General features: G+C 40.3%; 1 protein-coding gene across 1 annotated transcript; it reads left to right on the top strand.

Moving 5' to 3' along the window:
- The first annotated feature begins 958 nt into the window (after nucleotides 1-958).
- Nucleotides 959-11961, top strand: LOC132819548 (probable G-protein coupled receptor 139). The gene is made up of 3 exons (XM_060831146.1): nucleotides 959-1077; nucleotides 1233-1315; nucleotides 11057-11961. Exons 1-3 carry the CDS (start codon nucleotides 959-961, stop codon nucleotides 11959-11961), a joined length of 1107 nt encoding a protein of 368 aa, XP_060687129.1.
- Nucleotides 11962-27842: the final 15881 nt, after the last annotated feature.

Raw genomic sequence — 27842 nt, 5'->3', positions numbered from 1 at the left:
TCCCTCCCTAATATAAATGTGGATCAACCCACAGCAGATGAACTGCAGTGGTTCAAGAAGCCTGATCATTACCACCTAGGGTAGCATAGTGGCTTAGTGATTAGCACTGCTGCCTCACAGCACCAGGATTCCAGGTTCAAATCCAGCCTCGGGCGACTGACCGTATGGAGTTTGCACATTCTCCCTTTGTCTGTGTGGGTTTCTTCCGGGTGCTCTGGTTTCCATCCACAGTCACAAAGATGTGCAGGTCAGGTGAATTGGCCATGCTAAATTGCCCATAGTGTTGAGTGCATTAGTCAGAGGGAAAATGGGACTGGGTGGGTTACTCTTCAGAGTAACTGGTTGGGCCAAATGGTCTGTTTCCACACTTTAGAGAATCTAATCTAATCTTCTCAAGAGAAATGAGGAGTGGACAATAAATGCTGCCAACCAGCAATGCTCACATTTCACAAAAACTAAGAAAAAATCACTACATCCAAACCCCTGCACCCCAAGAGAGTGGCAGGATTTGAAAGTCTGCCTGAAAAATGGTCGAGGCAGAAATCTGATGGCAATATACCCCATGTGCTATGGTCTGCAAGGGCCATGGAATAACTGCTATAGAGTCAGAGTAGGCTGCAGGGTAGGGTGTTTGTTTTTCATTAAATGCAGACACAGTGGATCAGTGACATCTTTCTGTTCCATTAACTCTTTCAGTCAAACACAGAATTTACAGCCACCAGCTTGCCCACAACAACCATTGAATCACCCATTTTACCAAAGTTACATACAGATATAATTATTTTCTAGTGTTCATTTGGAGGATGAGGGCATCACTTGCTCGACCAGCATTTATTGCCCTGAAGAACATGGGCGTGACCTGCATCCTTCAACTGCTGAGGTCCATGTAGTATCGGGATATTCAGAATGCTGTTAGAAAGGGACTTCATGGACTTCACTCAGTGACAATGAAGGAACAATGATACGGATCCATGTACAGCTTCGATGTGTCTTGGGGAAGAGTGTGCAGGTGATGGCGCTCCCGTTTACCTATCCTTCCTGGTGGAAAAGTGCATGGGTTTGGAAGAGCATGAAACAGTAAGTTAAAGTGTTTGTTCACTGAAATGTAACTAACTTGCATGTTGCAACTTAATTGTCCCTCTGGAGATGCTCACTCGCAATAAGTGAGGGACTCTTTGAGTGTACCACAGTGTTAAGTTCTACGGCTATGTGAATTTCTTCGTTTCCCTTAGTCTAAGAAAGACCATGCATGCACCAGCGAATGGTCTCTTTTATGCCATCTGCTACCCCATCCTGGCAGCTATTGGCGTCCCTGGTAAGCGGTGGATCACATTTGCTTTTGTAAATCACCAGAAATACTGTCACTTGATTTTTTGATGCAGATTTTTCAAAAGTAATATTCAGTGCTGTCCAAGGATGAGGGCATCAATCAGGTTCTAACACAGATTTGATGAATTTTAGGGTATGATACTGTTGGTCTTGTCTTCTGGAATGGTGAAATGTATTCTTCAATTTTTGTTGCTGCACCTCTAGAGCAAGATAATTTATCAGACGGCTGTAATAGAACACATAATATATGGCAAAGTATGGACTGATTTCAATGTATTTTTGAACATTCAGTTACATTTTTAATGCAGCAAATGAAATCTAGTGCACTTAGTATTATGTGGCTAACAGTTCATCATACAAATAGAAAGTTGTGGAAATCGTTACACGGTAGTAAATGTTTCTAAGAAAAGAGAACTTATGTTTAAAGTGAGAAGTAAATGATTTAGAGGAGATCTGAAGATTTTTCTTCATCCAGAGTATGTTAGGAATATGGAACACACTGCCTGGAAGGCACTTTAAAATACAAGGGCACAGTAGGTTATGGACTAAATGCAGTTGAATGGGATTTGTATAGATTGGTATTTGTTGGTCGCAATAGACATGGTAGGCCTAAGGGCCTGTTGCTGTGCTGGATGACACTAAAATACCCAAAAATATATTTTCCTACATGGACCTTATAACTATATCTGAACAAGTATTTCATATGCTCATCATATTTCAATGCAATTGTTACGTTAGATGACTAATAATATAAATGAATAGTCAGTGATTACACTATCCTACAGTACTGTTAATAACTGCCTAGCAGTGACTTTTAAGTGGGCAGTTAGCGTGAATGTGATCTGAGGAATTAATAATGAAAATGTTTGAAGTAGATGCATGAAAATACAAGATTTTCCTCAGTAGTATAATTTTTCTTCAGCTGACAATAATTCCTTAAAAAACAGGAACCCGAGAGTACTGTTCTATTCTTAGAAAGTGATCTGGGAAAGTGATCCTATGCCAGTCAATACGATCATGGTTGATCTGATATTCCTCATATCCACCTTCCCACATTTTTCCCAATAATCCCTCAATTCTCTGACTATCTCCGCCTTAAACACACACAAGCACTGTGCCACAACAGCTCTCCATGGTAAACAGTCACAACCATTCAACCCTCTGAGTAAAGAAAGTCTTCCTTTCAGTCTTTAATTGGCTTCCCTTTATGCTCAGACTATGCCCTCTAGTCCTAGACTCTTATAAGGGCAAATGTCCTCTCAACGTCTAGCCAGTCTAGTCCCAAAAAAATCATATATGTTTCAGTGAGATCACCTCTCATTCTTCAAATGTCTAGCAATTAGAGTCCCAATTTGTTTAATCTTTGCTCATAAGGATTCTGAGTAATCCAAGATGGAGGATGGGAAAAATTATGGCTTTAACAACTACTACTTTTGAGGTATTTTAGGTGCTGGAGGTGATTTCCTCGAATTCCAGGAGCAGCAATTACTATTTCATATACTGTTGCATTGTTTTGGAACTTTTGGGGAAAAAAGTCAAAACAATAGCAGGTTTAAAAGGGAGAAGAACAGACAAAGGAAGCAGGACAGTGCAGGAGAAAGAGAGAGAACCTGCACAGTTACTGTCTTTGATGTTTTGAATTCTTGTATCGCTGGACATCAGAGTCCATCTGGGAAAATTAATAAACAGTGAAATTCACAACTAATCTTGGAGGAACCTGTTTGGGTGAAGTTCACAGCACAGAATCAGATAAGTTAATCATTGTTTTAAGTGTGTCCAATAGAAAGGATGCAATAGTGAGTAGAGTGGGCTCTTTCTTGATCATATGTTTTTGGATATATCTCTTGATTAAACTTAAAATATAAGCCATAACTATTCATTTAACCTGGGGCAGTGTTTTGTAGGGGAATAAGATGATGTTATTTTCAGGGTCTGTAGATTGTGAAGGAGCAAAAATGGCCTTTAGTACAGTGATATGTACTTCTTGTCAGATGTGGGAGTTTAAAGAGAGTTTAAGGGTTACTGCGGATTATATCTACCATAAATGCTGTTGGATGCAAATCTTATCAGATCGAGTGGATCGGTTGGAGAGACGATGAGGAATTTGCAACAGCAACAGTATGTGATGGATGGCAGTTATAGGAAGGGGGGAAAGTTTCAGATACAGTCACATAGATGGGTTAACTCCAGGAAAGGTAAAAGAGGTAGACAGCTAGTGCAGGAGCCTTTTGTGGATATACCCATTTCAAACAGGTATGCTATTTTGGAAAATGTAGGGGGTGATGGATTCTCAGGGGAATGTAGCATGAATAGCCAAGTTTCTGGTATTGTGACTGGCTCCAATGCAATGAAGGGTATGTCTACTTCCAAGAGATCAATTGTGTTAGGGGATTCTATAGTCCAAGGTACAGACAGACATTGCTGTGACCAGCAGTGAAAAAGCAGAATGGTGTGTTGCTTTCCTGCCAGGATTAAGGATGCCTCCGAGAGGATGCAGAATGTTCTCATGGGGGAGAGGGGCCAGCGAGAGGTCATTGGTTCCAATGTGGACAATGTGGAAGGGAAAGTGTTGAGATTCTGAAGGGAGATTACAGAGAGTTAGGCAGAAATTTAAAAAGGAGATCCTTGAGACTAGTAATATCTGTATTACTCTTAGTGCTACGAACTGGTGAGGGTAGGAATAGGAGAGTAGAGCAGATAAATGCATGGCTGAGGAGCTGGTGCGGGGAGAAGGATTCGCATTTTTGGATCATTGGAATTTTTTCTGGGGTAGAACTGATCAGATTGCACCTGAATTGTATGGGGCCTAATATACTGGCAGGGAGATTTGCTAGAGCTTCTCGGAAGCATTTAAACTTGTAAATTTGAGGGTTGGGACCCAGGGAAATAGTAAGGAAAGAGATCAATCTGGTACAGTTGGGAAAAGGAGCAAGTCAAACAGTCAGAGCAGGCAGGAATAAAGCGGAGAGCAAGGTAGGACTGATAAATGAAACTGCATTTATTTCAATACAAGAGGCCTAGCAGGGAAGGCAGATGAACTCAGGGCATGGTTAGGAACATGGGACTGGGATATCATAGCAATTACAGAAACAATGCTCATGGATGGACAGGACTGGCAGCTTAATGTTCCAGGATATAAATGCTACAGGAAGGACAGAAAGGGAGGCAAGAGAGAAGGGGGAATGGTGTTTTTAATAAGGGATAGCATCACTGCTATACTTAGGGAGGATATTCCTGCGAGTACATCCAAGTCATTTGGGTATAACTGAGAAATAAGAAAGGGATGATCACCTCATTGAGATTGCATTATGGACCCCCTAATAGTCAGTGGGAAGTTGAGAAACAAATTTGTAAGGAGATCTCAGTTATCTGTAAGAATAATAGGGTGGTCATGGTAGGGGATTTTAACTTTCCAAACACAGACTGGGACTGCCTTAGCGTGAAGGGTTTAGATGGAGAGGAATTTGTTAAGCATGGACAAGACAGTTTTCTGATTCAGTATGTGGATGTACCTACTAGAGAAGGTGCAAAACATGACCTACTCTTGGGAAATAAGGCAGGGCAGGTGACTGAGGTGTTAGTGGGAAGCACTTTGGGGCCAGCGACCATAATTCTATTAGTTTTAAAATAGTGATGGTAAAGGATAGACCAGATCAAAAAGTTGAAGTTCTAAATTGGAGGAAAGCCAATTATGATGGTATTAGGCAAGAACTCTGAAAAGCTGATTGGGCAGATGTTCGCAGGTAAAGGGATCACTGGAAAATGGGAAGTCTTCAAAAATAAGGTAGTAAGAGTCCAGAGACGGTATATTCCAGTTAGAGTGAAAGGAAAGTCTGGTAGTTATAGGGAATGCTAGATGACTAAAGAAATTGAAATTTTGTTTAAGAGAAAGGAAACATATGTCAGGCATAGACAGGATAGATTGAGTGAATCCTTAGAAGAGTATAAAGGCAGTAGAAGTATTCTTAAGAGGGAAATCAGGAGGGCAAAAAGGGGAAATTAGATAGGTTTGGCAAATAGAATTAAGGAGAATCGAAAGGGATTTTATAATTACATTAAGGACAAGATGGTAACTAGGCATAGAATAGGGCCTCTCAAAGAATCAGCAAGGCAGCCTATGTGAGGAGCCACGGAAGATGGGGGAGATACTAAATGAGTATTTTGCATCAGTGTTTACTGTAGAAAAGGATATGGAAGATATAGAACATAGGGAAATAGATGGTGACATTTTGAAAAATGTCAAGATTACAGAGAATGAGATGCTAGATGTCTTGAAATGCATAAAAATAGATAAATGCCCAGGACCTGATCAGGTGCACCTTAGAACGCTACAGCAAGCGAGAGAAGTGATTGCTGGGCCTCTTGCTGAGATATTTATGTCATCAATAGTCACAGGTGAGGTGCTGAAGACTGGTGGTTCACTAATGTGATGCCATTATTTAAGAAAGGTGGTAAGGAAAAGCCAGAGAACTACAAACCAGTGAGCCTGATGTCGGTGGTGGGCAAGTTGGTGGCTTGTTTCCTGAGGGACAGGATTTAAATGTATTTGTGAAGGCAAGGTCAGATTAGGGATAATCAGCATGGCTTTGTGAGAGGGAAATCATGTCTCATGAACTTGACTGAGTTTTTTGAAGAAGTAACAAAGATGATTGATGAGGGCAGAGCGGTGGACGTGATCTTCAGTAAGGCATTCGACATGGTTCCCCATGGGACCTTGGACCATGGTTCCCCATAGATCTCATGGAATACAGGGAGAACTAGCTATTGGTCTGACTCAAAGGTATAAGACAGAGGGTGGTGGTGGAGGTTGCTTTTCAGACTGGAGGCCTGTAACCAATGGATTGCCACAAGGATCAGTATTGGTTCCACTACGTTTCATCATTTTTCTAAATTATTTGAATGTGAACATAGGAAGTTAATAAGTTAATAAGTTTGCAGATGACACCAAAATTGGAGGTATATTATACAGCGAAAAGGATTACCTCAGAGTTAAACAGGATATTGATCAGATGGGCCAATGGGCTGAGGAGTGAAAGATAGAGTTTAGTTTACATAAATGTGAGGTCCTGCATTTTGGAAAAGCAAATCAGAGTAGGACTTATACACTTAATGGTAAGGTCCTGGGGAGTGTTGCTGAACAAAGAGACTTTGGAGTGCAGGATCATAGCTCCTTGAAAGTAGAGTCGCAGGTAGATAGGAAGGTGGTGCTTGGTATGCTTTCCTTTATTGGTCAGAGCATTGAGTATAGGAGTTGGGCGGTCATTTTACGGCTGTACAGGACATTGGTTAGGCCACTTTTGGAATATTGCATGCAATTCTTGTCTCCTTCCTATCAGAAGGATGTTTGTGAAACTTGAAAGGGTTCAGAAAAAATTTGCAAAGATGTTACCAGGGTTGGAGGATTTGAGCTATAGGGAGAGGCTGAATAGACTGGGACTGTTGTCCCTGGTGCGTTGGAGCCTGAGGAGTTACCTTATAGAGGTCTATAAAATCATGAGGGTCATGGATAGGATAAATAAACAAGGTATTTTCCCTGGGGTGAGGGAGTCCAGAACTAGAGGGCATAGGTTCAGGGTGAAAGGGGCAAGATTTAAAAGAGACCTAAGAGGCAATTTTTTCACACAGATGGTGGTGTGTGTATGGAATGAGCTGCCAGAGGAAATGGTGGAGGCTGGTACAATTACAATATTTAAAAGGCATCTGAATGGGTTTACAATAGGAAGGGTTTGGAGGGATATGGGCTAAGTGCTGGCAAATGGGACTAGATTAGGTTGAGATATCTGGTCGGCATGGAGGAGTTGGACCAAAGGTCTGCTTCCATGCTGTACAGCTCTATGATGAAACACCCCTGCCTAACTATCTACCTGTTCAGGTTTTTCTTGTACCATTTCATCAAATGAGGTATCCGCTAACTGAACCTCAACACCTTCAGCTTTCTCTTTAGTTTTTCCTTCTTGCTGTAATTTATGATACTATATCTTACTACAGAGTCTGAAAAAGTTCCGGGGCATTTTTCTTTTAACTCCTCAGTTCCCTGGTGTCCCTTTGGCTTCTCTACCATAAAGGGTGTCACTCCCAATTTGGATTCTGCTTGGTCATTCCCAAGAACAAACTGTATTCTGGGAAGTTCACTCACACTGTCGCTTCCTGTCCTTGATTTGGCTCGTCAACCTGATGTTACACAGAGGAACACTATCTTTCCATCCAGCAGTTCCCAGAATCATCACTCTCTTGGTTTCAGAAAGAAAGAAAATTGTTTCATTTGTTACTATTCGAGACTGACCAGATCCCATGTCTCTTAAAATTGTAGCTTATTTCCTTCTCCCCTGCTCTTCTTGAGTAAACCTTACCCACAGAGTCTTTATAGAGGTCGGGCACGAACTTAATATCTAGCCCCAACCTAGGCCATGCTCGCTACTGCAGCTCTTAAATTTTTCTTGGGGTTTTCTTCACTATTCCATTAATGTGACTGCCTTTGCCTCTTTTACCACATCTTTTCCCAGTGCTTTTTTTCAATAACCAGAACTATGACTTTACATGTTCCACCTCACCACAGTGGAAACACCTGAGGCTTATCACCTCCTTTTCACCACCTTGAACTTCTTTTTTTTTGCCAGTGGTAAGCCATTTCCAGGGTTATCTACTGCTTCTTTTGTCAGAAAGAATCTCTCTTTCTCCCAATTTCTATCCCTCCCAGGATTAAATTCCTGTCGGAAGCAAAATGTTACCTTGTGCACCAATGCATATTCATCTGCCATCTCTGATTCTTCTCACTTCTTGAACTTTCTGTTCATCCATGTGAATTTGTGTCATCTCTGGAAGTAAGTTTTTAAACTCCTCCAGCAAAATAATCTCTCTGAGAGCCTCATAGGTCTTGTCCATTTTTAAAGTCCAAGCCCATCTATCAAAATTGCTATGTTTAATTCTTTGGAACTTAATAAAAGTCTGACCTGGTTCCTTTTTTATGTTTCTGAACCACTGTCTATACCCTTCTGGTACCAATTCATAAGCACTCAATATAGTCTGACATCTGTGTAATCTCTTGACCCCCTCATCGGACAGTGCTGCAAATACCTCACATGCCCTGCCTACCAGTTTAGACTGAACTAGTGTCACCCACAAGTTTTCTGGCCACTCCATCTGCCTAGCCAATTTTTCAAGCACTTTAAAAAAGTTTCAATATCTTTCTCATTGAAATGTGCCAGCATTTTAACGTATTTGTATCCCACCCTATCTTTTTTACATCCTCTTAACTTGACTTTCCTCACTAATTTGCAACTTCTCAAGTTCAAACTCTCTCTGTTTCTCCTCTCTCATTTTGCTTTGCTCTGCTAAGAATGTTCTCTCCCTTTCTTTCTCCTCTAACTCAAGCTGCTTCATCTGCAATTAAATTTTAGTTATTTCCAAAGATTTTAATGGCCTTTCCAGCACATTTCAATTTTGAGCTATTTCAGTAATGACTTTACCTTATTTCAGAGACACAGGCAATTCCAATTCCAGCTTGTCTGCCAATTGCAGCAGCTTTTCCTTTTCACCTTTTGTAAAACTCCCAAAGTCACTTCTTCCTCTCCCAGAAAGCATTTGGGAACTGAAAGTGCCATTTCTCTCACTTTTAATGTAACCAACCAACAGTAGCTGAAATTAAACAGATTTTTCTCACTTAAGTTTTATTGCAAGATCTAGGACCCTAATCTCCAAGTGTATTTAAATCTGCTGGGAACTTTTGTACTTCAACTCTGTTCAAATCCCGGACGTGATCCATCCAAATCTGTCCAAATCCCAAATGATGAGCCCACAATCTGTTATGACATGAAGGTCAAACCCCATTTTTAATTAAAACTAAAACATCCAGAAAAGCTCGCCTCATTTCGTAATCTAAGTTTGAATAAGTGAAAGGAAATTGCTGATTTCCAAGATTTAAAGAAAAAAAATATGTTTTTCTAACTCGAAAACAAATGAAAGTATGAACAAATCCTTTTTTATTATCTAATCCCTATCTGACCAAAATTCTATGAGATATGGTTCTAATAACACAACGATTAAACATTAAATCAACTTAATCTCTCAAAGTCCACACCGTCTCTGATGTTATCTTCCTTCCGGTGTTCCGAATCTGTTGCTTGTTTCTGTCCTTCTGATTCTCTTGTCTCTCCCTGGGTCATTATCTTACTACTTTACTGCTTTTACTGGAAAAGGTACCTTTGATAGATAGTGCCTTTGGAAATTTCTTTAAGAATAAGATGCTTATTTTGTCAGACAGTTCCTTTCACTAATTCTGAATTTTTATATATATATATATATATATATATAAAACCCCCAACAGCTTACTCTCACATTGGTCCGATGTTGTCATTACAATATTCAAATTCAGTTGGTCTTTGGTATCCTGGGCTTAATTTAAATTAATTGGTTAAATGTAATTTGTTGTCAAAACAGCAACCAGATCTCCATTATCCATTTAACAGCTGATTGTTACATGTATCTATTTTGGAACAGCCTGTCTCTTAACTTCTGTATACTAGCTGATTTTGCTGTACTTTAAACTCAGAAAGCACTTTCTACGTTACGTACGCTGTTCGTAACAACACTACTTCCACCAGTGCCTTATTTCCCTTTCTATTATTTGCCTCCAACTAAATGGACTCAACATCATCTGAGTCTAGATCATCCCTAACAACTTCTTCATTTCATCTTTTAGTAATAGTGCTGCCCATCCCCTCTTCCATTCCGCCACCCCCACCCTGTATCTCCGAGAGGTCAAATAATCTGGCAATGTTAAGTTCCCAGTTTGGATATCCCTGTAAACATGTTTTCATCATGACTATATGATCACATTCATTTACCTCAAACTGTGCCATTAAGATACAAAGCCTTTAAATGTGTTTAATGATTGAATTTCCTTGCGTTTGGTGCAGTATGAAATTCACACATTCTGCTCCTTTTTATTTTCTGGAAACAATCGACTCTATCAATCACCTGTAATCCTACCTTCTGATTTACGTTTGATTGTCTAATTTTCAATACAGCTGAACCCTCAAATAACTGTTGAAAGCACTCAAAAGGTCAACATTTATTGCTTATCGCTAGTTTTCAATAGACAAAGTAAGCTAAGCTGTTTCATCAGCTGTTAACAGTGCATATGGTGGGATAGATCTCCCAAGGATTAACAAGTAACCTTTACACCAAGTGCTACAATGAAATATTTGACCCAATGTTTAAGTAAATAAAAAGGTTTAAAGGAATTATTAAAAAGGCAGGAGAAACAGGGATGTAATTGTAAAGACTAGTTCACTAGCAGATAAAGGCATAACTTCCACTAATTGAGTGATTAATGTCAAAGGTAATTCATTTGGCAAATCAGAGGTACTTTAACCTCACATGATATCAGCAATTTGCAAGAAATGGAATAGCAAGGTAAGGGTTCAATAATGTGAATATTAAAACAAAGATTTTGCTGGACAAGGAGACAATTTAACTCAATAAGCATTTCATTAATGGATCAATGTGTTTTCCTGGGATTAAGAACATGGGAAGCAGATTTTATGAATGAACTTAAGTTTGTTTGCTCACCAGAGGATGTGACTAATTTATCAGAGATCAGAATTCTTGAAGTTTGAAGATAGCAAAGAGATAGGTCAGGATGGTTTCAATAATAGCAAGTTTTGAGACAACAGTTGGTACTTGCAGTAAATTTGGTAAATTAATTGTGTTTATATCTCTGTCTCAGCTAACTTGATGGTGATTCTAATTCTAATCCGAGGACGGTGCGGCCTTTCTCTGTGCATCACTTACTACCTGGTGGCAATAGCAGTGAGTGATTTTCTTGTCATCATCACTGCTGTCATCCTCAACCGGATCAGCCGCATTTACTTTCAGAACAGTGTCCTGTCCATCACCCCCATGTGCAGTGTCAGTTCAGTGCTTGTTTATTCTACACGGGATGGCTCAGTCTGGCTGACCGTGGCCTTCACTATTGACCGTTTTATAGCCATCTGTTGCCAAAGCCTTAAGACTACATATTGTACCGAGAAAACCGCTTCACTGATTATCGGGTTGATCTGTGTCATAAGCTGGGCTAAGAATATCCCTTTCTTCTTTGTCTATCAGCCTTTGTACGTCTTGGATGGGGTGCCCTGGTTCTGTGACATCAAGTCTATCTTCTATACGTCGCCAATCTGGCAGGCCTATGACTGGTTGGATCACATCCTAACCCCATTTCTTCCATTCTTCCTCATTCTCGTGCTCAATGCCCTGACAGTGAGACACATTTTTGCAGCCAACAGGGCCCGGAGGAGGCTCCGGCGTAATGGGAATCATGAAGACCCAGAGATGGCCAATCGCAAGAAGTCCATTGTCCTGCTTGTCACTATCTCACTTAGCTTCCTCCTCCTGTGGGCTACCTATGTTGGACAATTCCTCTTTGTGCGGGTCACAAATGAAGGCTACTACACAAGCCTGAATTTCAATAACCCACAATACATCCTGCAAGAGACGACCAATATGCTCCAGTTACTCAGCTCCTGCAACAATGTCTTCATCTACGCGGTGTCACAGATTAAATTTCGAGAGGAACTGAAGAAGATGCTGATGTGTATATTCACCATGCCCATTGCTCGGATTAAACAGTTATGAAATATAAAATTGTTTTCACATTATTGTAGTTCTGTCGGTATGGCTCAGTGTATTGCAGTCTTTAACTGGAATCAGAAATTCTTGGTTAAAAGGCCCCACAGGTGACAGTTGTGAATCCCAAACACATGGGTTGGGTAAAAATATATGCCCCTCACTTAACTTTGCAAAGATCAGACTTCTGCTTATTTATCTGAACAGTTGCATTCCCCTTCTTCATGGAAATTTGCTTCTGTGTGCCTTACATTACAATAGGAAAATGCTTAGTTTACTGCAAAGTTCCTTGGCACATTCTAAGGTAAGGAAGATTTTTTTTCCTCCTTTCTATTCTCCATTCCTTCCCCTCTTTTTCTTCCTCATTCTCTCTCTTCTTTCCCTCCCTTTTCCTTGTTTTGTCCTTGGTCTTTCTATCTTGCTTTCACTTTTCCTTCCATCTTTCTTTCTCACTGGCACCTGTGTTCAGTTGGGGTTCCATTTGCATGCTGAATACTCTGAAATTTAAAATAAAGTGCTTGATAAAACAGGAGTGTATTTTTTAATAAACAATGAATTGTGATCTTCAGTGAATGGCCTGAATGATGTGAGACACCTAATCATCCATGATTTTCGAATGATATATTGCCAGACTAGGGCAAGCTTGCAGAAAGAGCACATTAGTTTAACTCACTGGAGAGTCTTTTCAGGATCTCTTAATCAGTCTTATTTTCTTTTTTTTAAAACTGTTAATTCACTCAATTCTACAGTCTTAATTAATGTCTGTCACCCAGACATTAAAATTCCAATATGGCTGCACACTTATTACTCGAATTCATAGTTTCAACAACTTTCCTCTGACAGCACAAGGACATTGGCCCCAACATGATTCAAGTGAAGTCCATCCCACCGGATTATCCACCTTCTAGCCCAATTTTGGTGCCAGTTCCTAATTAACTAAAGCCAATCCCTCTCATATCAATCTTTGATACACAAATATACTCCTTGACTTTATTTACACTGTGCCCAGTCACCTACTGAACAGGTAGTAATCTAGATATGAGTATCTTGGAGGATTTTTTTAAAATTTGGTTCTTAACTATTGAAAATATTTCAGCAGAACCCCCTTTATAGTGCTGTCAATGTTGGTACTGTGTGGATGGTGATAACTGAACTTGTGCCCTCCCATGTCAAAATTTTCTCTAGCACTAAGCACATGTTCTTAAGCCTAGCATTAGGCAAGCAGCTAGCCTTCAAGACTCGTGCTCACAAATGCAAAGAAGACTAGCTATCCTCTTTTAGACTGCCCCCTTCCACACTTCCTATTTCCACTCCCACTTGAATGGCTGCCTGTATCATAGTGTCACTGCGAGAGGAAAGCAGAAGGAGAAACCGATCAATTAGCTTAATCTATGTGACTAATAAACAAGAGGTTACAGAGAGCAAGTTAAACAGACAGGGCAAGCAAGAACATGGCAGGCAATGAGGGAAAGCTTATAGATTAAACTGCATTTATTTCCATGCAGGAGGCCTGGTAGGTAAGGCAGATTAGCTCAGGGCATGGATGGGAATGTGGGACTGGGATATTATACAATTACAGAAAGACAGCTGGTGGAGGAGTCAGACTGGCAGCTCAATGTTCTGCGGGACAGATGCTACAGGAAGGATAAAAGGGAGGTAAGAGAGGAAACGGAATGATGTTTTGATTAGGAGAAACATCACAGCTGTCCTTAGAGAGGATATTTCTGGGGAAATCACCCAGTAAAGCTATATTTTGTGGAACAGAGAAAAACCAAGTGGGTGGACACATTGATGAGATTATACTATAGGTCCCCCAATAGTAAGCAGGAAATTGAGGAGCAAATATGCAGGAAGATCTCAGATAGCTATCCGAATACTACTGTTGTAACGATAGGGGACCTTAACTTTTTAAACATGCATTGGGGCTGCTGTAATGTTTAGGGCTTGGATGAAGACAAATTTGTTAAATATGTTGAAGAAACTCCCTCAATCAATATGTAGATAGACTTAGAAAGGAGAAAAACTCAAAATTCACTTGGGAAATAAGGCAGGGCAGCTGACTGAAGCTTCAGTGTGGGAGCACTTTGGGACCAGTAACCATAACTTTAGTAGTTTTAAAATCGTTATGGAAAAGGATAGGCCTTGTTTAGAAGTTCTAAATTGGAGCAAGGCCAATTTTGACCATAATAGAAATTTCAAAACTTGATTGGAGAGGTTATTTGTAGGTAATGGGATGACAGGAAACTGGGAGGATTTCAAAAGTGAGAGAATGAGACTTCAAAGGCAGTACTTTATATGTTCATAAAATATAGGAGCAGAAATCAGGACATTTGGCCCATTGTGTCTGCTCTACCATTTAATAATGGCTGATAAGTTTCTCATCCCCATTCTCCTACCTTCTCCCTGTAACCCTTGATTCCTTGACAATCACAAACCTATCTGTCTCAAGCTTAAATATACTCAATGACCTGGCCTCCACAGTCTTCTGTGATAATGTATTCCATAGATTCATCACTTTCTGGCTGAAGACGTTTCTCCTTAACTCCATTCTAAAAGATGTTCCCTTTACTAGAGTTGAGGAACCACGAAGGCAAAAAAAAAGGGAGTTATGTACAGACCTCCCAGCAGTGGCCAGGACCAGGGACGCAAGATGTACCAGGAAATATATAGGGCATGTCAGAAAGGCAAGGTCACAGTGATCATGGGGTTCTTCAATATGCAAATAGAATGGGCAAATATGTTGCCATTGGATCTAAAGAAAGGGAATTCATGGAATGCTTACAGCATAGCTTTTTGGAATAACTTGTGATGGAGCCCACAAGGGAGCAGGCTATTCTGGACCTAGTGCAATGTAACGAGCCAGACTTTATAAAAGATCTTAAAGTCAGTGAACACTTAGGAGGCAGCGATCATAATATGGTAGAGTTCAGTCTGCAGCTGAAAAGAGAGAAGGCAAAATCAGATGTAATGGTGTGACAGTTAAATAAAGGTAATTACAAGGGCATTTGAGAGGAAGCAGAGCCTAGTGGGTAAGACAGTAGGGCAACAATGGCAGGAGTTTCTGGATGTAATTGAGGACACAATACAGAGGTTCATCCCAAAGAAAAGGAAGATTACCTGGGGGGATTAAACAGCCATGGCTGACAAAGGAACTCAGGAAATGTATCACAGAAAAAGAGAGAGCCTATAAAGTGGCCAAGAGCACTGGGAAATCAGAAGATTGAAGAGACTACAAAAACAAACCAAGGATAACAAAGAGAAAAATATGGAAGGAGAGGATCAAATATGAAGGTTTCTTTCAATACACAAGAAACAAACAAGAGGCAAAAGTAAAGATTGGGCCACTCCAAATTGATGCAGGAAGACTAGTGATGGGAAATAAGGAACTAGCTGAAGAACTTAATAAATACTTTGTGTCAGTCTTCACAGTGGAAGACATGAGGAATATCCAACAATTAAGGAGAGTCAAGGGGCAGAGTTGAGTACGGTAGCCATTACAAAAAAAAACTTGAAAAGCTAAAAGTTCTAAAAATTGATAAATCTCCTGGCTCCTCTCCCTAGAGTTCTGAGGGAGGTCACTGAGGAAATTGTGGAGGGGTTGGTTGTAATCTTTCAAAAATTACTGGAGTCAGGGAAAGTCTCAGATGATTGGAAAATTGGTCAAATTCAAGTATCCATCGTTAAGGGTGAGCTTTCTAAATTCGTGGAAATGTAGGGTCAGATTAGAACAAGTCAGCATGGATGTGGTAAAGGAAGGTTTTGCCTGACCAACCTGTTAGAATTCTTTGAAGAGGTAATAAGTAGGTTACACCAAGGAAATCCAGTGGACGCTATTTACCTAGACTTCCAAAAGGCCTTTGATAAGGTGCCTCACAGGAGGCTGCTGAGTAAGGTGAGGGCCCATGGTGTTCAAGGTGAGCTACTGGCATGGATTGGGGATTGGCTGTCTGACAGAAGGCAGAGAGTGGGGATAAAAGGTTCTTTTTCGGAATGGCAGCTGGTGACAAGTGAGGTCCCACAGGGTTGAGTGTTGGGGCCGCAGCTATTCACTGTACATATAAATGACCTGGATGAAGAGACTGGGAGCATTCTGGCGAAGTTCACCAATGTTACGAAGTTAGGAAGACAGGCAGCTAGTGCTGAGGAGGTGGGGAGGCTGCAGAAAGATTTAGACAGTTTAGCAGAATGGTTAAGAAATGGCTGATGAAATTCAATGTGAGCAAATACGAGGTCTTGCACTTTGGGAAAAAGAACACAGGCATGGAGTATTTTATAGATGGTGAGAAAATTCATAAAGCCAAAGTACAAAGGGATCTGGGAGTGCAAGTACAGGATTCTCTAAATGTTGGCTTGCAGATTGAGTCCGTGGTTAAGAAAACAAATGTAATGTTGTCATTTATCTCAAGAGGGTTGGAATGTATAAGCAGTGATGTGCTATTGAGACTTTATAAAGGTCTGGTTAGGCCCCAATTAGAATACTGTGTCTGGTTTTTGGGCCCCACACCTCAGGAAGGCAGTGGAGCGTGCCCAGCAGAGATTCACACACGATCCCTGGAATGGTACACTTAACATATGATGAACGGCTGAGGATCCTGGGATTGTATTTATTAGAGTTTAAAAGTTGAGGGGAAATCTAATAGAAATGTGCAAGATAATGCATGGCTGAGAAAGGATAGATGCTGGGAAATTGTTTCCATCGTGCAGGAATACTAGGACTCGTGGGCACAGCCTGAAAATTAGAGGGGGTCAATTTAGAATGGAAATGAGGAGACATTTCTTCAGCCAGAGAGTTGTGAGCTTGTGGAATTCATTGCAATGGAGTGCAGTGGAAGCCGGGACATTAAATATCTTCAAGGCAGAGATTGATAAATTCTTAATCTCGCAAGGAATTAAGGGCTATGGGGAGACTGCGGGTAAGTGACGTTGAAATGTCCATCAGTCATGTTTGAATGGTGGAATGGACTCGATGGGCCCAATGGCCTTACTTCCACTCCTAATTCTTATGCTCTTATGGTCTTACTCTAAGGCTATGCCCTTGGGTCCTAGCCTCTCCTACCGATGGAAACATCTTCCCAATATCTACTCTGTCCAGGTCATTCAGTATTCTGTATGTTTTAATTAGATTCCCCCTCATCCTTCTAAACTCCATTGAGTATAAACCCAGAGTTCTCAACAGTCTGCATATGTTAAGCTTTTCATTCCTGGGACCATACTCGTGAATGTTCCCTGAACATGCTCCAGGGCCAGTACATCCTTCCTGAGATAATGGGCCCAAAACTGTGCACAGTACTGCAAATGTAGTCTGTCCAAAGTCTTCTGGACCCTCCAAAGTGCATCCCGCTTTTATATTCATGTCCTCTCAAAATAAATGCCATCATTGCATTTGCCTTTCTAACTAGTGGCTCAACTGCAAGTTTACCTTGAGAGAATCCTGGACGAGAACTCCCAATCTCTTTGCACTTCAGACTTCTGAATTTTCTCCTCATTTAGAAAGAACCCATACCTCTATTCTTCCTACCAAAGTGCATGACCTCATGCGTCCCCATGTTGTCCTCCATCTACCACATATTAGCCTACTCTTCTAATCTGTCCAAATCTTTTTGCAGCTTCCCCGCCTCCTCAATGCTACCTGTCTCTTTCTACTGATCTCTGTATCATCTGCAAGCATAGAACATAGAAAAATACAGCGCAGTCCAGGCCCTTTGGCCTTCGATGTTGCGCCGATTCAAGCCCACCTAACCTACACTAGCCCACTATCCTCCATATGCCTATCCAATGCCCGTTTAAATGCCCATAAAGAGGGAGAGCCCACCACTGCTACTGGCAGGGCATTCCATGAACTCACGACTCGCTGAGTAAAGAATCTACCCCTAACTTCTGTCCTATACCTACCTCCCCTTAATTTGAAGCTATGTCCCCTCGTAATAGCTGACTCCATATGTGGAAAAAGGTTCTCACTGTCAACCCTATCTAAACCCCTAATCATCCTGTACACCTCAATCAAGTCACCCCTAAACCTTCTTTTCTCCAATGAAAACAGCCCCAAGTGCCTCAGCCTTTCCTCATACGATCTTCCTACCATACCAGGCAACATCCTGGTAAACCTCCTCTGCACCCATTCCAGTGCCTCCACATCCTTCCGAAAGTATGGCGACCAAAACTGCACCCAATACTCCAGATATGGCCGCACCAGAATCTTATACAACTGCAACATGACCTCAGGACTCTGGAACTCAATTCCTCTACCACTAAAAGCCAGTATGCCATATGCCTTCTTCACAGCACTATTTACCTGGGTGGCAACTTTCAGAGATCTGTGTACATGGACACCAAGATCCCTCTGCTCATCCACACTACCAAGTATCCGACCATTAGCGCAGTACTCCATCTTCTTGTTACTCTTACCAAAGTGAATCACTTCACACTTACCTACGTTGAACTCCATAGCCAGAATGCCCTCAGTTCCTTCATCCAGATCGTTAATATATGAAGTGAAACATTGTAATTCCAATACCTTGTCGAACACCACTTTTCACCAGCTTCCATCCTGAGAAAAACCCTTTTATCCCCACTCTCTGCTAGACAGCCAATCCTCTATCCATGCTAGCACCTTGCCTCTAACACCATGGGCCCTTATCTTTCTCCATAGTCCCCTGTGCGGCACCTTGTCAAATGCCTCTTCAAGTCCAGGTAGATAATATCCAATGGCTGTCCTTGGTCTAACCTGATCATTACTTCCTCAAGGAATCTTAACAGGTTTGTCAGGTATGACCTCCCTTTGATGAAACCATACTGTCTTTTCCCTATTTTACCAACACTTCCAAGTATTCAGAAATCTCATTCTTCACAATGGATTCCAGGATCTTACCTATGACCATGTTAGGCTAATAGTCTGTAATTTTCCGTTTTCTGCCCTACACCCTTTTCAAACATGGGTGCCACATTAGGGATTTTCCAGTCCTCTGGAACCCTCCATGATTCTAACTATTCATGTAAGATCATCACTAAGTCCTCTGCTATCTCTTTAGTTATCTTACTTAGAATTATGGGGTATAATCCCTTGGGTCCAGGCAATTTGTCCACCTTCAGGCCATTTTGTTTTTCTAGCACCTTCTCCTTGGTAATGGCCACCATACTCAGCTCTGTACCCTCAAGCTCTTGAATTTTTGGGATATTACTCATGTTGTCCACTGTGAAGACTGACATCAAGTAAATATTCAGTTCCTCAGCCATTTCATTGTTCTCCAGTACTATCTCTAGCATCATTTCCAGCTGTCCAATGTCCACTTTTGCCTCTCTTCTACCATTTGCATAACTAAAGAAACTCTTACAGTCTTCCTTTATACTACTGGCTAGCTTACCTTCATATTTAATCTTCTCCCTCTTAACTTTTTTTTCTTGCCTTCTATTTGTCTTTGTAAGCCTCCCACTCCTCTGGTTTCCCACTGCCCTTCATCACATTACATGCTTTCTCTTTTGCTTTTATGCTATCCCTGACTTCCCTAGTCAGCCATGGTTGCCTCATCCTCCCTGTATTATGATTCTTTGTCCTCGGGATGAATCTCTGCTGTGTCTCTTGAACTACTCCCAGAAACTCCTGCCATTGTTGTTCCACTGTCTTTCCTGCTAGGCTCCTCTCCCAGTCAATTCTATCCAGTTCCTCTCTCAGGCCTCTGTAGTTGCCTTTATTCAGCTGTAATACTGTCACCTCTGATTCTATCTTCTCCCTCTCAAATTGCAGAGTAAATTCAATCATAATATGATCACTGCCTCCTATGGGTACCTTCACCTTAAGCTCCTTTATCAAGTCTGCCTCATTGCACAACACTAAATCCAGGATTACCTGTCCCTGGTAGGCTCCATCACAAGCTGCTCCAAAAAGCCATGTTGTAGACATTCCACAAATTCCTTTTCTGTAATCCACCACCAACCTAATTTTCCCAGTCCACCTTCTTATTGAAATCCCCATTTACCTTTCCTACACATCTTTTCTATCTCCTGGTGTATCTTGCGCCCAATTCCTGACTATTATATGGGAGCCTGCACATAACTCCAACTTTGTTTTTTTAACCTTTGTGGTTCCTCAATTCTACCCACACAGAGACTACACCATCTGATCCTATTTTGTTTCCTACTATTGATTTAATTTAATTTCTTTCTAATAAGGCATCCCACCCCCTCTGCCCACATGTCTATGTTTTCAATTGAATGTATATAGAGTCATAGAGATGTACAGCACGGAAACAGACCCTTTGGTCCAACTCGTCCATGCCAACCAGATATCCCAACCCAATCTAGTCCCACCTGCCAACACCCGGCCTATATCCCTCCAAATCTTTCCTATTATTCTTGAATATTTAGCTCCTAAACAATCCTGATCCCCTTGCAGCCATATCTCCGTGAGACCCACTACGTTATACCTAGCAATTTTGATCTGTGCCGCAAGTTCATTTATCTTATTCCTTATACTGCACGCATTCAGATATAACACCTTCTGTCCTGTACTAACCATCTCTCTTCTCATTGTCATTTGTTTGTTCAGTGTGTTTGAAGTTTGATTTCTAACCCTTTCCAAACACTCTGTCCTATTTGTGTATATGCTGGAGATTTTAATAATCTCCCTTCACCTCCTTTAATTTGGATTTTCTAATTTCCCATATAACTGAGTCTTTTCTGTTAGTGTTAGTTTCTGTTCCTGTTAGTGTGCACAGCAAGGCTGATAGAAGTCGAGACACTGGATGACTAGAGACACATAGGGTCTGATCAAGGAAAAGGAGGCATATATCAGATAGGTCAAGTACATCCCTAGAGGACTAAATGAGATGTGAGAGTACACTAAACAGGGAATTCAGGTGTACAAAAGGAGGACATGAGATTGCTTTGGCAAATAAAGTTAAGGAGAATCTAAAGACAATCTCCAAATGCACTAAGGGCTGGAGATCTAAAAATGCAAAAATTAATATATATCCCTGAGACCTGATCAGGTGTATCCCCAGGATACTGTGGGAAGCTAGGTATGAAAAATTATTGGGGCCCTAATTGTGGTATTTGTATCATCAGCATCCACGGTTGAGGTGCTCAAAGGCTAGATGGTGGCTCATGTTCTGCCATTATTTTAGAAAGGCTGCAAGGAAAAGCCAGGGAAATACAGACAAGTGAGCCTGACATTATTTGATAGGTAAGTTGTTGGTGGGGATTTTGAGAGGTGGGATCTATATGAACTTGAAGAGGCAAGGCCTGATTAGGGATAATCAGCATGACTTTGTGCATGGAGAATCGTGTCTTACAAAATCCACTAATTTTTTGAAGAGTTGTGTGAAGGCAGAGCAGTACACGTTTTACTAGATTACTTACAGTGTGGAAACAGGCCCTTCGGCCCAACAAGTCCACACCGACCCGCCGAAGCGCAACCCACCCATACCCCTACATTTACCCCTTACCTAACACTACGGACAATTTAGCATGGTCAATTCACCTTACCCGCACATCTTTGGACTGTGGGAGGAAACCGGAGCACCTGGAGGAAACCCACGCAGACACAGGAAGAATGTGCAAACTCCACACAGTCAGTCGCCTGAGGCGGGAATTGAACCCGGGTCTCTGGCGCTGTGAGGCAGCAGTGCTAACCACTGTTTTCTAAATGGACTTTAGGAATGTCTTTGACAAGGTATCTCATGGTAGATTGATTGGTAAGGTCAGGTCATACAGGTTTCAAAATTGGCTTGACAGCAGGAGACAGAGTGTGGTGGTTTGCTGTTTTAATTGGTGACCTGTAACAAGCAGTGCTTTGCATGGGTAAGTGTTGGGTCCACTGTTATTCATCATTTAACATAAATTTCATTTATATAACTATTTAAGAATTTAGGAAGCATGGTTAGTGAGTTTGCAGATGACACCAAAATTGACGAGGTAAGTGAAGAAGGGTAACTGATAGTACAATGAAATCTTGATCAACTGGGCCAGTAGGCCAAGTAATGGCAGCTCGAGTTTGAGTTGGATAAATGCGAGATGTTGCATTTTGGTAAGAAAAACTAGGCCAGGACTTGTATAGTTAATGGTAAGGCCAGGCAGAAGGTTGTCAAGCAGCAAGACCTAGGAGTGCAGGTAGATAGTTTCTTGAAAATACCATCACAAGGAGACAGGGTGATGAAGAAGACATTTGGCACCTTTGCCTTCACTGGTCAGAGCATTAATGATGGGTATTGGGATGGCATGTTACAACTGTACAAGACATTGGCAAGGCTACATTTGGAGTACAGCATACAATTCTGGTTGCCCTGCCAAATGAAGAATGTTATTAAACTGGAAAGGCTGTAAATATTCATACCAATTTAATTTTCCAGTCCGTGACCTTCCCCGTGTTCAAGGATGCTGCTAAAATATCTATTAAGGCCCCAGCTGTTTCCTCTCTTGCTTCCCTCAGTAACCTGCGATAGATCCCATCCAGACCTGGGGACTTGTCCACCTTAATGCCTTTTAGAATACCAAACACTTCGTCTCTCCTTATGCTGATTTGACCTAGGGTAATTAAAGATCTATCCTTAACCTCAACATCCGCCATGTCCCTCTCCTCGGTGAATGCCAATGCAAAGTACTCATTAAGAATCTCATCCATTTTATCCGAATCCATGCATAGCTGCCCTCCTTTGTCCTTGAGTGGGCCAAACCTTTCTCCTGTTACCTTCTTGCTCTTTATAAAAAAATGAAAGGCTTTGGGATTTTCCTTAACCCTGTTTGCTAAAGGTATTTCATGACCCCTTTTAGCACTCTTAATTCCTCGATTGGTCCTACTTTCCCAATATCCTTCCAAAGCTTCATCTGTTTTCAGTCACCTAGACCTTATGTATGCTTTATTTTTTTCCTCTTAGCTAGGCTCACAATTTCACCTGTCATCCATGGTTCCCTAATCCTGTCATTTCTATCCCTCCCTTTCACAGGGACATGTCAGTCCTGCACTGTAATCAATCTCTCTGTAAAAGTCTACCACATATCAGATGTGGATTACCCCTCAAACTGCTGCTCCCAATCTACATTCCCCATCTCCTGCTGAATTTTGCTACAGTTGGCCTTCCCCTAATTTAGTGCACTCCCTTTAGGACCATTCTCATCTTTGTCTATGAGTATTCTAAAATTTACAGAGATGTGATCACTATTCCCAAACAAATTCCCTATTGAAAGTCCAACCACTTGCCCGGGCTCATTCCCCAACACCAGGTCCAGTATGGCCCCTTCCCAAGTTGGACTATTTCTATACTGCCCTAGAAAACACTCCTGGATGCTTCTTACAACTTCTGCCCCATCTAAACCTCTAACACTAAGTGAATCCCAGTCAATGTTGGGAAAATTAAAATCTCCTATCACCACCAATCTGTTGCTCCTACATCTTTGTATAATCTCTCTACATATTTGTACCTCTATCCCACGCTCACTATTGGGAGACCTGTAATACAGACCCAACATTGTTACCACACTCTTCCTATTTCTGAGCTCTGCCCATATTGCCTCACTGCTCGAGTCCTCCATAGTGCTCTCCTTCAGTGCAGTTGTGATATATTCTCTGACCAGTAATGCAACTCCAAAACTAGGACAGGAAAATATATAACTCTTGTGTCGCCTGCATTTTGAGCAGAAACAACTTTGTTCAATTATTGCTGAATGTCTTGTTTTCATTTCTTCAAGCTACCTTCTATATCTTATTTCTCAGTGTGTCAATGTTAATGACTATCCATTCAGTATCAAAGTAAAGTGCTTTCAAAATGTTGAATCAAATTATCTGTCAGGATTCCAGCATCAATTATTAATAAATTAGCATTACAGTAATTACACAATACTTTTACTTATTCTTTGTAACAAATGAATTTTTTTTTCACTTCATCCATTATTTCTTGGAGCCAATGCTACAATATAAATATCCAGTTTTTTCAGGCCAGCACACACACAAAAGGACCAAAAAACTCCCTTCCAAACCTCATTGTAAATATGTGATTTTTACTCATTTGAAAGATCATAGTAATCTCAGCCTTATAAATTCTGAGAAAATTACTCTTCATTTCTACACATTGATTAGTCCAACAGATATCTCATTATTCTTAATTTCACCAAACTATTTTAAAACTCTATTTTTTGCTAATATCTAATAACTGTTCAATCCAGTAAGATATATAAAGTATCCAATAACAGTAAGGGATATAAAATGCAATAACTGATGCAAAAACATTGTTGTTCAATTTATCAATCATTGTGAAAATTGATATTTATTTTAACTGTGGAAACATTATTGAATTGATTTGATATTTTACTTCAAAGCTAAATTTTATTGTATTTTTAATCACAATAAGATATAAAGTTATTTCATCTGACAAATTATTTAAATGCAAGACATTTTTTAAAAAATATGCCAATAAAGAATTTATATCTCCGTTGTTTCATTAAAGCAAGATGATAAATTTTGAATTCTTGGAAATCGTATGTTTTCAGAAAGACTCAAAGTTATCTTCAGTTGAATAGTCACATTGAATGACTACTTCATTATCTTTATCCAGTTCACGTGTTGCAAAAGCTTTTTAATTTTCATTTCATCAAACAGAAACTGCTTTGAACATATGGAATTATTTCATTGCTTATTATTTATCAGTACACAATATTAATATATATATATATCAAATTGTCTTTCCATAAATTATCACAAATTTCATATGTAATTAAGACATTTATTGATCCATTCCACAATTATGGTAAATTACTGATTCATTTTTCAGTCCATTCCACACAGAAGTTATCTAATTAATTCCCAATACAATTACCACAACAAACATCTGATTAGTTTTCACTTCAGTAACCACTGTAGGCATTTGCTTGTTGTCCTGTCCTTCCCGGGTGGGTAAAGTACAGAGGAATCTTGTGGGGCTGTGATAGTGTCTCTACTACTAGATCAAGCAGTGTGTTTTCAATTCCCATCTTTAGCAGAGGTGTATCAGAGCAAGTCTGAATGTTGACTAGAAAATATGTAAGAATCGATTGAATTGGTTTTCAATTCAATATGTGATATCCTTCTATCTGTTGTTCATTCCAATAATCACAATATGCACTACATATTTTCTTCATGTCTCAAACATATTTATCTAATTCTGCTCATTCTAAATTGCTTGGAAAGTATTTGAGAATGTTGCTGAGTTAAAGATGAAAGAGTCGAAGTAATAATTTTTTTTGTTCTAAAGAGCTTAGATCAAACAATTCAAAACCTTATTCTACAATGCTATAAATCTGAAAAAAAATCAATTTCTTCTTCAGTAAAATAAACAAATGCCACTTCCTATTATTCATCAAATAGCTGATATCCTACATTTGTAACTAAATTTTGTAATTTGTCTAATATGTTAAACCCTTTGATCAAAGTGAATATTTAATTATTGTTCAGTTTATGAATTGCCTGAAATTTGTTTTGACTTTTCCACTCACCTATTGACATTGAATATAAGATTGAAATGCTTTCAAAATATCGGAGTGTGCTCATTTGAAAACTGTCTTTGGATATCTCTCACTTATTGCATGATGGTTTCAGTGCATTTCACACAGAAATCCAGGTAAATATCAAAAATTGTTTGATTTTAAATAAGATCTTTCACAACCATTTGTAAATATGCTCCTAATTCACATAAAAAAAATGTTATTGAAATCAATGCTCACAAAATACTGAACATAAAGCGACACAAAGGTCTTCATGACCATCTAATTACTGTTCAGTAGAAAAATCTGAGTCACTATTTTGTTGTTCCTGAGAGCAATCACTACAGTAAGCACCTGGATATCATTCCCTCCAATAAATATAACGGCTTATCTCTTATATTTCAGTTCAGTAATTACACATGAAACTGGTTGCTCAAAGCAATATTTATTCTTTATTATGAAAGGCCAATGTTTTCATTTCAAATATGCAAAAAAGTGTCAAGTTCTGAAGTCACTATGTGGCTTCCCTTTGTCTGTAACTTTGTCCAGTCTCTTCAATCTTCTGTATCTCTGTGATATTCTCTGGTCACTACAATGCTCACTATTTCTAACCTCCTGAAGTCATTCCTAGCCTTCCTAACTCTGTAACCTCCTGAAGCCACTAAAACCATCCATCTATCTGTACCATCCTTTTGATTGTTGTAACCACTTTGAATTCCTAAAACTGTCTTTGTCTATAACCTCTGCCAATCCGAAGAACCCATGCTAACTCTGTAACTTTTGTATTACTCTCAGTATTACCAACATCATGCAGTCTCAACAAACATCCCTACCTCTGCCATTGCCTTGACAGCCAAAACGTGTGTCTGACAGTAAACTAGGAACGTGCTGGAAGGTATTATAAAGAGTATGACAATAAACAATAATTGGACCCTTTGAACCAATGGAAGATACAAGGTTTTATAAAAAGATAAATATTTTTGATGAACATGTTTTTTTTCTGTGGAGATAAATGGCAGAATAGATAGGGGTTGAGGAAGAGAGTGGTGGTATGGAGATATGATTCATTTGAATTTTCAGAGACCTTTGGACAACATTCAACAAAGGCTAAAGAGTAATTTGGAAGTGAATAGAACCCCTTAAAGATCAATGAGACTGTTTATGTGTAGAGGAGAAAGTGAGGACTGCAGATGCTGGAGATCAGAGCTGAAAATGTGTTGCTGGAAAAGCACAGCAGGTCAGGCAGCATCCAAGGAACAGGAGAATCGACATTTCGGGCATAAGCCCTTCGAACCAAAGGAAATTGATGCAATCCCAATCAAATATTTCACGTCAGAATTTGTTGTGGAGAAAGACATGGGAGCTCGGGAATTTGAGGAAATGAATAGTGATGCCTTGAAAAGAGTCCACAATGGAGAGCAGGAGGTGCTGAATGTTTTGAAATGCATAAAGGTAGATAAATACTCAGACTCTGATCAGTTGTATCCCAGGACACTATGGGAAATTAGGGAAGAAATTGCAGACTCCCTAGCAATCATTGATAGTCATAGTGAAGTTCCAGATGACTGGAGGGTATCCAGTGTTGTTCCACCACTTAAAGCCTGCAAGAAAACACCAGGAAACAACAGACCAGTGAGCCTGACATAAGTCGTGGGCATGTTCTTGGAGCAAATTCTGACAGACAGGATTTTCATGCATTTGGAAAGATAAGGGCTGATTAGGGATAGTCTGCATGGTTTTGTGCATGGGAAATCATGTCTCACAAACCTGATTTAGCTTCTGATGAGATGGCTAAGAGATAGATGAAGGTAGAATGATAGACGTTGTCTACGTGTGCTTTGGAAAGACCTTCCAAATGGTTCCATATGGTTAAATGATTAATGATGTCAGATCACATGGCATCCAGGGAGAGTGAGCCAACTGGATATAAAATTGGCTTCACAGTAGGAAACTGAGGGTGGTGGTAGAGGTTAGGTCCAGTTTTGTTAGTCGTTTATATAAATGATTTGTATGAGAAAACAGTAATGTGTGTGTGAGATGCTAAAATTTGTGGCATAATAGATGGTGAAGAAGATTATTTAAAAGTACAACAGGATCTTGATCAATTTGGCCAGTAGGTTGATGAATATCAGATGGAGTTCAGAATGTGGTGCTGGAAAAGCACAGCAGGTCAGGCAGCATCCGAGGAGCAGGAAAATTGACATTTTGGGCCAGACCCCTTCATGATGAAGGGCCCAAAATGTCAATTTTCCTGCTCCTTGGATGCTGCCTGACCTGCTGTGCTTTTCCAGCAACGGACTCTCAACTCTGATCCCCAGCATCTGCAGACCTCACTGTCTCCTGGTTGAATATCAGATGGAGTTTATTTGAGATAAATGCAAGGTGTTTCATTTTGGTAAGACAAACCAGGGCAGAATTTATACAGTTAAAGAGCGAGCCCTGGA

The sequence above is a fragment of the Hemiscyllium ocellatum genome, chromosome 1, assembly GCF_020745735.1.
Source record: "Hemiscyllium ocellatum isolate sHemOce1 chromosome 1, sHemOce1.pat.X.cur, whole genome shotgun sequence".
Lineage (NCBI taxonomy): Eukaryota > Metazoa > Chordata > Chondrichthyes > Orectolobiformes > Hemiscylliidae > Hemiscyllium > Hemiscyllium ocellatum.
This window is presented reverse-complemented; position numbering and strand designations above follow the sequence as displayed.